The sequence below is a fragment of the Silene latifolia genome, chromosome Y, assembly GCF_048544455.1.
Source record: "Silene latifolia isolate original U9 population chromosome Y, ASM4854445v1, whole genome shotgun sequence".
NCBI classification, from domain to species: domain Eukaryota; kingdom Viridiplantae; phylum Streptophyta; class Magnoliopsida; order Caryophyllales; family Caryophyllaceae; genus Silene; species Silene latifolia.
This window is the reverse complement of record NC_133538.1, coordinates 205736255-205747593: the sequence shown is the minus strand read 5'-3', so window position 1 is coordinate 205747593 and position 11339 is coordinate 205736255. Positions and strand designations below refer to the sequence as shown.

The 11339-nt window shown below is 33.0% G+C and overlaps 2 protein-coding genes across 2 annotated transcripts; one reads left to right on the top strand and one right to left on the bottom strand.

The window, feature by feature from the left end:
* Positions 1 to 344: 344 nt before the first annotated feature.
* LOC141629935 (putative F-box/FBD/LRR-repeat protein At1g78760) lies at positions 345 to 1382 on the bottom strand. The gene has a single exon (XM_074442846.1). The coding sequence runs from the start codon at positions 1380 to 1382 to the stop codon at positions 345 to 347; it is 1038 nt and encodes a 345-aa protein (XP_074298947.1).
* A 5040-nt stretch (positions 1383 to 6422) lies between these two features.
* On the top strand, positions 6423 to 7849 carry LOC141629934 (F-box/FBD/LRR-repeat protein At5g22700-like). Its single transcript, XM_074442845.1, has 2 exons — positions 6423 to 6750; positions 6837 to 7849. Exons 1-2 carry the CDS (start codon positions 6423 to 6425, stop codon positions 7847 to 7849), a joined length of 1341 nt encoding a protein of 446 aa, XP_074298946.1.
* Positions 7850 to 11339: the final 3490 nt, after the last annotated feature.

Here is an 11339-nt window from a genome sequence, read left to right as displayed (position 1 = left end):
AGATTCGAGCATGTATTGACAGAATTATACAATCAGTTGATTATAACTCCAAAATATAACTGTTAGATTCGCACATGGTAAACCTAAGTTAATTGATCGACGGGCACTACACGATATAAGAATCATAAGTTAACAGAGAGCTAAGCATAATTTACAGAGTACATACTAAATGCCATAAAATCATGCAGATGTCGCCCGCGCTTGATCATAAAAGTTTGAAACTGGATAATACGAGTACATAATGATATGATTGCCAATAAAAGTAATTGTTCTTTCTAATTGAAATACATCAATGGTGAACGACGAAAATTAAATGGATAACTTAGCTGTTTGGAGTCCGAGCTTTAGGATGGACAATCTTTTCGAGACATCTTGACATATCTCCCTTTAAACTCGACATTGCAACTTGTGGACGCCATTGGACACTGGAATAGTAGATTGCTTAACATCAACTCGCGTGCTTTATTATTCTCGTCATTGCCTACCAGCGAATATACACGAGAATTTACACTAAGATTCAATTTCTCCAAATTAGGGGCGTTTCTTAACAAGTACGCGATTAAGTCTAAGAAAGATTCTGTAGGTTTGTCATAACTGTAATCCCATCTCCTGATATCTATGTGAATCCTTTTGAGTGCTCGAAGTGACGACAGCTCGTTATCTTTACCTGTATCCAAAACATCCACGGTCCAAACGTCTAGTACAGGACACATCTCTAATAATGATGACATAGTTTTTAAAATTTGGGATACATTCATATCAAATGTGAGTCGAGTTGCATAGCGAAATACCAGAGACAATTTACCTACTTTGGAAATATTAAGAGTAAGGAACCGAACATTAGAAACCGCCCCCATAGAATTCTGACATAAACCCGTTTTCTTTATCAGAAAGAGCACCAACATCTTTAGTAAATTTGATTTTTGCCTCACGAAGCGCGCAATTGGTTCCTCCTCAAAAGAAAATATCCCGGGTTTTGGAGCTAAAATATCCAAGTATTCCAATTTCGGAGCTTTAATCACAATTGAATTGCTTTCCGCGAAATTAGTCCTTATAAGCAACCATCGTAAACTTTGATTACAACATTTCAAGCTTTGCAATTGATGCAAAGACCCCGGGTTCTTTATCAAGCGAGTTAAATACAATACTTCGAGTGATGGACAAGCCTTAATTAGTTTTTCAATCCATTGTAACCGGAAAGAAACAAATTGAAGGCTTAACCTCTTCAAATTTGGAAGATTGATGATTTCACAATCATCAGGCAACTCCAAGCTATTACCAGAAGACGAGCTTAATTCGATTGACACTAACGACTGCGTTTGGAAAATTACAATTGGTACGACTAACATATCCCACCAATATAACGCCCGCCTATGGCCCATGTTACCCTAAGTTGATGGATGTTCCGGTCACAAATTTTGCGAATTAAAATAGGTATGTTAGGTACGAGAATTTCAATTACGAGACAGAAACTATTGATGAAAGGTGAGGAAATTTGCATCAAGATTTCATTCAATGTAGTATCAAATTCGCGTAACTTAGAATCACGGTACGTGAAGATGTCGATAGAGGTTGTGTTAGTCCAGAGACCACGCCATCGACGGGATAAAGTACCGGTAGCAATGGCTAATCGAAGAGGAAGGCGGGAGATGATTCCGATAAGAATGTCGTTAGGGAGAAAGCTCAGCCTATCAAACTCCCATTTATTTCTTCACTATTTTTCGTCGTTGAAATTCCGCTGTTGGTAAGGCTTGAGAGAGAATACGTTAGGGTTTTTGAATGATTTTGTGATTTTGCTTTTTCAATTGCTTTTTCATAGGGCACGCGTTAGAAAAATCGTTAATATAGTCATTAGGAATGTAAATAACGACTAAACAATATTTTCTAAATTCTAATATACCTGGCAAACAGATCGGGTCGTGTCGTGTTCGTGTCCGTGTCAACATTAAATGGGTCACAACTACCCCAACCCTAACCCGACCCAATTACATAAACGGGTCATTTGTCTCAACCCTAACCCAACCCATTTAATTTTTCTATAACCCAACCCGACTTGTTTAACCCATTTATCATTTAGCAGGTCATTTTTAACACACTTAATCCGTTTAACCCAATAAGCTAATAACATAAACTAAGCTTTATAGCCCTACTAGTTTGGATGCCCGTGCGTTGCAACGGGGTAATTAACTTAGCAAAAAAAATTGGTTATTAGGTCTTAATATTTACATTTTATGTCTAATTATTTATTTAGATATGATCAAAAGTCAAAACATCTTATTTAAGAGACACAAAAGATGTTAGGTTGATAACTAAGGTCCAAGGATGCCTCATATTTATAATCATAAGACCGCTACATCTTATGTTAATCTTTCGATGTGGGACAATTCTATTATTTTTATATAATCCTACATTATTTTTCAATGTAGGACATATAACTTACTAAGAAATACACAATTTTATATATGTACAAATTATATGAAATCTATACGCTAGTGATATCATTTTTACCACGAATCAAATTATGTTATTTTCATAATTTTCTTAACGATATTTTTTTGCCAAATGAAATGTAAAATTTTTTATTTAAAAATTAGAAACATCACTTGAATATAATATAGAAAATAAATATTATAATAATTAAAAGATTCTCCGCTTTAGTTTTTACATCAAAAAATATTATTTATGATACTTTCCTAAATTAATTTTTAAGATCACCCACCTTATGATAATTTTCTGATGTGGGACAATTCAACTACTTATATGTAGTATATTTACCACACCTCCATTATTTTTCAATGTGGGACAAATAACACACGAAAAAGTACACCATCTTTTTTGCACCTATTTCGATATCCAACCCTATTTAATAATGAGAAATATTATACTATCTATTTATATTCGTATGTTTTTTTCCATTTTTTGTCATAATTAAAATATGTACAAATGATATGATTTAAATTACATTTTTTTTCTAACACGACTTTTAAGATGTAATTGAGGGAGCAATCAAATGTATAAACAAATGCAAAATATTTTCTTTTTTTGGTGCGATTTTGATTAATAGTTAAAAATTATGATGTGTTTAGTTACTCAAATGTAATGAGGCATAATAATTACCTATTTTGAAAGTTAAAAAGATTTAATTCTACTATTTATCAAAGTAAAAAAGCTTATTATTGATTTGTTTCTGGATTCAAGATCTTTTTATGCAACACTTGATTGTATTATAATTCATAAATTTTCTATTTTATTGCCGAGATTATCATTATATGACACATTAATAATCAATTTATGTATATTTAGCACCATTTTATTTTTTAATTATGATTTTGTCTTAAATAAAGTTATTATACTATCGATTGTCTTAAAATAAACATTATAATATCACTAATATAGTAATATATAATCGCTTTTATAAATATCTACGTGGTTAATATTTGTATAGTATTGTTGTAACTAAGGTTTAATTTGCCGCTAATACAAACTCTTATAAGAACTCTCTAAGATAATTTTTAAGCGATTCAAAAGATTTTGGGTTGATACCCCTAAGTTTCAAATATAACTCATATTTATAATCATGTGATACCTCACCTCATGATAATTTTCAAATGTGGGATAATTCAACTATTTATATATAATATATTTACCACACCTACATTATTTTTCAATGTGGGATAAACAATATACTTTGAAATACACCATCTTTTTCGTACCTAATTCGACATCTAACCCAGTTTAATAATAATAAGCAAATACTATACTATTTATTAATATTCGTATAGTACATTTTTTTAACTTCTTATCATAATTAAAATATGTGCAAATAATATGATACTATATTCTAATCGTAGCATTTATTTACCACGAATCTAATTATATAATTTTTCAAAAAAAAATATGTTACTTTAATTTGCTAAATGAGATGTATAAGTTTTTATATAAAAATTATAAACATCACTTGGACATAATATAAAAAAATATATATATCATATCGTGGAGATAATGATATAAACTCTTAAGAGTTCTCCAAGACAATGCTTAAAATACTCAGAAGGTTATGGGTTTGATTTTAGGTTCTAAGGATATCTTCTATTTATAATCATATGATCACCCATCTTATGCTAAACTTTCGATGTGGGACAATTCTATTATTTATATGTAATATATTCACCACACTAACATATTTTTCAATGTGGGACAAATAACATACTTAGAAATACACCATCTTTTTCGCACATAATTCGACATCTAACCCGAGTTAATAATAATGAGCAAATACTATACTCTCTCGATTCAAGACCTAATACAACATTCCTTTTTTTACACTATTTATGAACGAATAGAATCTTTACGATTCCTTGCAATACGTAGGACAAAAATATGGTCATGTGGGATCTTATTTGATTCATCTATAAAGTACAATGAAAATATCAAATTTTTAAATTTTTTATAATGTAAACTTAAAGATATTTACGTTGTAATTTGTGTCTTGGCAAGTGTATAAATGACAATGTTGTATTTGGTCTTGAATGGAGGGAGTACTATTTTTTAATATTCGTACGTTTTTTTTTTCTAATACTTTTTTGGCAAATGAGATGTATAAGTTTTTATATAAAGATTATAAACATCACTTGAATATAATACATAATATAGAAAAAATATGTATATATCATGCTTTGAAGATAATGATATAAACTCTTATAAGAGCTCTCCAAAACAATACTTAAGAGACTCAATAGGTTTTTTGTTGGTATATAGATTCAAATAATGACTCCTATTTATAATTATAGGATCACCCACCTTATGTTAATCTTTCGATGTGGGACAATTCTATAATTTATACGTATTATAATCACCACACTAACATTATTTTTCAATGTGGGACATATAACATATTAAAAAAAGTACACCATCTTTAATACTCGTATGTGCAAATCATATGAAATCTATACTCTAATGAAAGCATTTTTTACCACGAATCTAATTATGTTATCTTCATAATTTTTAATAACAACATTTTTTGCCAAATGAAATGTCAAAGTTTTTATATAAAAATTAGAAACTTCTCATGAATATAAAATAGGAAATATAGATATTATAATAATTAAAAGATTCTCCACTTTATTTTTTATGTGGAAAATATTATTTATAAAACTTTCCTAAATAAATTTTTGATGATGTGGACGCTCTAGAATCGCTCGAAAAAACTCTCTTTTATATATATATATATATATATATATATATATATATATATATATATATATATATATATATATATATATATATATATATATATATATATATATATATATATATATATATATATATCCTAAAAATAACGAATGAAAATGCTTATTTTTAAGTTGTTTGATTGGGTTATTGATTCAACCCAAATATATTATGACACTTTTAAGTAAATGGGTTATTCGTGTCGGGTTCGTGTCAAAAGTGCACAACCCTAACCCGACCCATTTAAGTTTCGTGTCGTATCCGTGTCAACTCAATTACTTAAATGGGTCACAACGTCTTAACCCTAACCCGCTAATTTCGTGCCGGGTTCGTGTCGTGTTTTTGGGTCGTGTCAATAATTGCCACCTCTAATTTCTAATGACTATATACGAAAAATATATCACAATATAGTATAGTGATAAATAAAAAATAAAATAATAATATCCCTTCCGCCTCGTTTTTTTGTTTGCCTATTTTACACGAGAGTGGTAATTAAACTTCAAGCCCCTTAAGTTTCACCAAAAGTGAAATTCAATCCCAATTGATAAATTTTCACCAAATTCTTATAATAAAACCGTTTTATAATCCAATTTATCAAATATAAAATAAGTTTTTTTTATGATTTTAGAATTTTATATATTTATATTAAAATTTGAGATTTTTTTTTTTTAGTTTTATAGTATTTAGACTATTTTTATACATACATGGAAATTAAATAAATAATGATTTAACCTAGCTCGAGTTGAGCTCGAGCCTAAACCAAGCTGATTCCGAGCTTTGATTTTTTAAGCTCGTAAAATTCTGAATTGATTCTGAGCTCAAGCTCAAGTTTCCGAGCCGATTCCAAGCCCACTCGAGCTCGAGCTAAAATCAGCTCGGTTACACCCCTAGTCCCAAGTATTTTTCATGTTTTTGAGTAAAAAAGTATTTTTCATGTAATTAAAGTGGTGTTTGCCTAAACTTCTTATATTGTTTTTGCCTCTTATAGCTTCTTTGTTTTCCTTTTATTGTAAAAAATTTAAGGAAACTGTGTTTAATTGTTTATGTAAACTTCTTATTATTTTTGGGGTCAACGTAATTTTTCTTTATGTTATACTCCATTTATTCCGTATATAAACAAAAGAAAGAGGCAAAAATTAGGTCAAGAACACACTCAATAACCCTGAAGCTTGAAATTTGTTTAGGCCTACAGAATGGAGATTGGCGTTGAACTTGGTAATCATAGCGTCGATAGGTTGAGTTCCCTCCCCGACGACGTTCTTATCGAAATCATCTCCTTCCTTCCTCTTCGATTAGCCATCGTTACGGGGTCATTATCCCGTCGATGGTGTGGTCTTTGGACTAAAGTAACCTCTATAAATATAAAACTCCCTGATTTCAAGAATTTTCCTGACTTCATGTCACATATTACCTCACCGTCAATCTACCGTTTCTTCGTCAAATGTGCGGTTGAAGTTGACGACTCAATCTCGTGCTCTCTTTTGAATTTTTGGTTTCGACAAGCTTGTGACCGCAACGTCCGTGAACTCGAGTTAGCATGTCCTCCTCGTTTTAAGGGTTCCAGCTACCGTGAGAATATATTGCCAAGTTTTGTTTTACAAACGCAGTCGGCGCGTCAATTGAGTTATACTTCGTATATAATTTGCGATTGCACGATGATGGACAAATCAATCTTCCTAATTTGAAGAGATTACGATTTACACGCTATCGTGTTGATTTGAAGTTGTTGGGAACGTTAATCGAGGCTTGTCCATCTCTCGAAGATTTGTCTTTAATAGATTTCTTGTTTATGTCGACACCGGAACGTGACATTAAGGTTTTCAATCGAAATTTACGACGGCTAGTTATCGACACAGGTTGTATCGAAGATAGACGTTTTGCAGTTGTGATTAATGCCCCAAAGTTAGAGCAGTTGGTTTGCCATACTGTAAAATCCGCCATCTTTAGTTTCGAAGTTAAACCTTCAGCGTTGTGTGAAGTAAAAATCGACTTCATCAACCACAACGTTAGACTACAAAGCCGGGATGAAAAGAAAGTAATGTCAGAGTTTTATCAGGCAATTAGTAATGTAAGTTCCCTCACACTTGATGATTATGTACTTCATAAGGTGTCATCGACCGTGTTTTGCAACGTAACTCGATGTACACTAATTATGAAAAAATGGTATAAGATCAAGACCGTGCCTTCATTATTAAAGTTGTGCCCTTTGTTAGATGTTCTGACCCTAAAAGTCGATTGGGATAGACATATCACGGAAGAGAGGAAAACCGGGAAGCCTAACCGTAAAAGAACCTCACGACGAGTAATCAAGAGACTGGAGATAGCCTACTGTACGACTTATTGCAAGCCTGCGAAATCATTCTTAAAACTAGTAGAGTACTTGTTAAGTGATTTAAGTGGTGCCATAGATTTGGAGCACTTGTATTTTAGGGCAGTTAGTCCGAAATTTTTCACAGACGAAGTTCGAGAAAGGATGGAATCGAATTTGTGCAAGCTAATATGCGAGATGGAATCGAATTTGTGCAAGCTAATATGCGAGTGTCCTATGGCATCAAGTGGGTGTAAGGTTGAATTTGAAGGGATGTTTCACAAATATGTTTCAAGATCGAATCAAGGTTGATCGGAAAGTAATAGCCGTGAAGTTATCTTGGCCATCAAATTCCTTTATATTTTATGGTATATATTGAGTACTTCCTCCGTTCCAATCATTGTTTACTTTCATTAGCAAATGATTGGGTCGGAGGTTTTATGTGTTATGTACTCGGTAACTCAATACAATCATTCATTAGTTCCTTATTTAGTTACTGATAACTGTTATATTGTGTTGTGCTAGTCGTTCAATTAAATTCTATTTAATGGATGTTTCTTACAATGGTTTAACATAAAGTAATTTGATTTGATGACCGATGAGCGATGACATTATTGGTTATACATTTTAGTTTCAGTTGGAAGCTTAATTTTGGCTTGACTATGCACTCTTTGATGCGTATAAGCTATATCTTTAAATACGGGTCAGTATGTATTGCTAAAGGAAGGCCATGTTCTTTCTTTCTGAAACATTTTTCTTCTTCGGTGTATATTATACATCAAATAGCCAACAATGTAACCGAGAGAGCAGTACCAAATCTTGTAATTTGTCTCAACTAAGAAGAATGACAAAAAGGCGTACACGAGTAACATTCTAAATTTGATAGGCTAACAACTGAAAATAAACAAACCTTTTTCAGGAACGAACAATGGAAACGGATAACTTTGCCATCTGTAGTCCAAGCATTGGGACCATCTTTTTGAGACATTTTAAGAAATCTCCCTTTAAATTTAATAGGAACATTACAACAAGTGGAGACCAGTAGAGTAGCTTATGCATAACTTCAACTCGCGTTCTTGTCTACGCCTCAGCCTCACATTACTCCTCGGCAGCCAATTGATTACCCTAAGATTAAAGGTGCTGCAAGTCAAGGGTGTCTCATTTGTCAATTTCTATGTTTATCCTTTTGAGTGATCTGATATGAACTGAACTCTAATAAGTTTAGTCGTGTACAACTATTGACAATCCGGTTATGGAGTTGTCATGGGTTGTAGGATTAATGATAGTCGATCTTTGGCATAGACCAAAGATGATCTACCTTGTAGAAGGTGGTCCTGTCATCGTGTTCTTCTATGAAGGACATGGAGAGGTCATATGATCCTTGGTATTAGGATCAAGGGTGAGAGTATGATTTTATTCTCCGGTTAATACTCTCAAGGGTCAAGTATGACGGTTTTATCCAATTGTGAAAGTGGAGTCATAACTCGGGTTTTTCACAAGGGCTTAATTATCGCGGTTTGACAAATTGAGTAAGTATACTAGCATAGCTAGTACTCATCTTTGGCAAGCGATTAAGCAAGTGTGAAAATGTATAAAGTAAACCATGTATTATGGTTTGTCCTATGTCGGTTTTCCTTCGGTTTTAGAAGGATAATGTTGTGCAAATTGAACTACCAATGTAGATGGTCTTTTCTACAAATGGTAGAGTATTGTTGCTTAAGGGAGGTACCATTAGCTTATGGGTTTCCAAGAAGAGAATTTGCATAATGAGTTTGACATTGGAGTTGATATGCGTAGTGTTAGCATAGCCGGTTAAGGCTAAGTAGCTAAGGAAATTAATCTACGGTATTACTTAAAAGTATTAGACCAATTTCATCCATGATTTTTTGATAGTGAATAACGGTGCACCGGAGTGTTTGTTATAACACGGTATATGGACTATCATAAAAGGGGATTGATCTTGGTTGTGTTTTGTGAGATCTCAATGTATCTAGTGGATCACTTTGCATAAAGGATCAACTAGGGACTTGGTTAACAAGTTGGATATCGGGATGGTAAAGCCTAAATTGATCTTTTGTGGTAGGACACCCAACTCCCCTCTAATATATGTTAAAGGCTGAGTTCAATGTGGAAAGCCTATTATGAAAGATTGAAGCACATAATTTATAAATGTCCCGAAAGGATGTGCTCAACCTGCAAGATTGGTAGGATCTTTGAAAAAATGCTATTGCAGGGCATGATTAAAAGAATCCACCTATATGAGTGTGAAGTGTAGCCGCTTCTTAAAGCTCGGGCTTGGCTTTGTATGCGCTCATGAATGGATATGGACACATGGCTGTTAAAAGTGTCAAGAATAAACTTTTTGGAGTTATTTGAATTTATGTGTATGTTATCTTCATGTATTCAAAATGGGTTGAAGGGTTCAATCCGTGGGACACCCTGATTCTCGAATATTTGGAATGTTTAATGTACTAATGTGGAAGTTCAATCCTTGGGACACTTTCATTTATGCATAGATTTGTTTGCTTTGTTGCTTTATTGGAAACAAGAGATACACTTAAATGGGGGAGGAATGTTGGTGATTTTGATCACAAAGTTATTTAAGTGTATTCGGGTTTTCAAGCCGAAATCGGTATGAGCTTGTGATTGATATAATGTGAGTTAGGGGGTGCGGAGTGCACACTCATATAATCGAAATTATCGAGTTCATGGTTAAATGGATATAATTATGATAAATGATATTTATCTTGATTGGCGGTTATATGGTTGGATTTGGTAAGAAAACCAACATGCTTATCCTATTAACAATCTTGTATTACATACATACTATGTATATATAAGGAAGAGTTAGAATAATTCATTCTAACAGAAAAATTTCAGATTTCGTAATGCAAAGCGAATTAATAAAACTTCATTAAGTAATCTCTTTATCTTTGCCTAGATGAAGAGGGCCTCAACCGTCTTATCCTACAAGGGATTTCGTGTAACCCAAGGCATGAAATAGGGTCGAAATACTCTTAAGGAAAGCGTGCTTTTCGTGATTCGGTTGATATCCAAGTTTACGATCATTATCACTGTTACCCTATACCAAATTTTACCAACATTAGAAACCGCCTTATACAATCGAGACAATTTATCTTTATCCAATCGAACTTGGGGGAGATCAGTAAATTCGATTTTCGCTTCACGGAGCACAATTGGATCGTCTTCAAAGGAAAAAGTCATGTATGTCGGAGCGGAAATAGCCAAGTATTTTAAATTTGGGGCATTAATCACAAATGTGCGGTTTCGCAAAGGCCCGTAGATATGGTCAGCCCAACAATTTAAAGTCAATTGTTCAAGTGACGGACAAGCCTTAACTAGTTTTTCAATACATTGATAATTCAGAAAAAAGTGAATGGTTAAGTACTTCAAATTTGGAAGATTAATGGTATCACAATCCTCCTGGATTTGCCAATCTTTATTAAAAATCGTGCCATGTTTGGAGCCTAATTCAATCGACACTAGCGACTGCGTTTGAAAAATAACACTTGGTAATGCATAGGAATTAGAAAACCTACATAAAGGATTACACCATGTTACCTTAAGTTGATGGACGTTCCGGTTACAAATGTCGTCAATTATAATATCCATGCAAGGCGCCCATAAGTCCAGATTAAAGGAGGTATGCACAAAATCGAAACTGAAGGTATGGATGAAAGGTGAGGTAATTTAATAGGAACATTACAACAAGTGGAGACCAGTAGAGTAGCTTATGCATAACTTCAACTCGCGTTCTTGTCTACGCCTCAGCCTCACATTA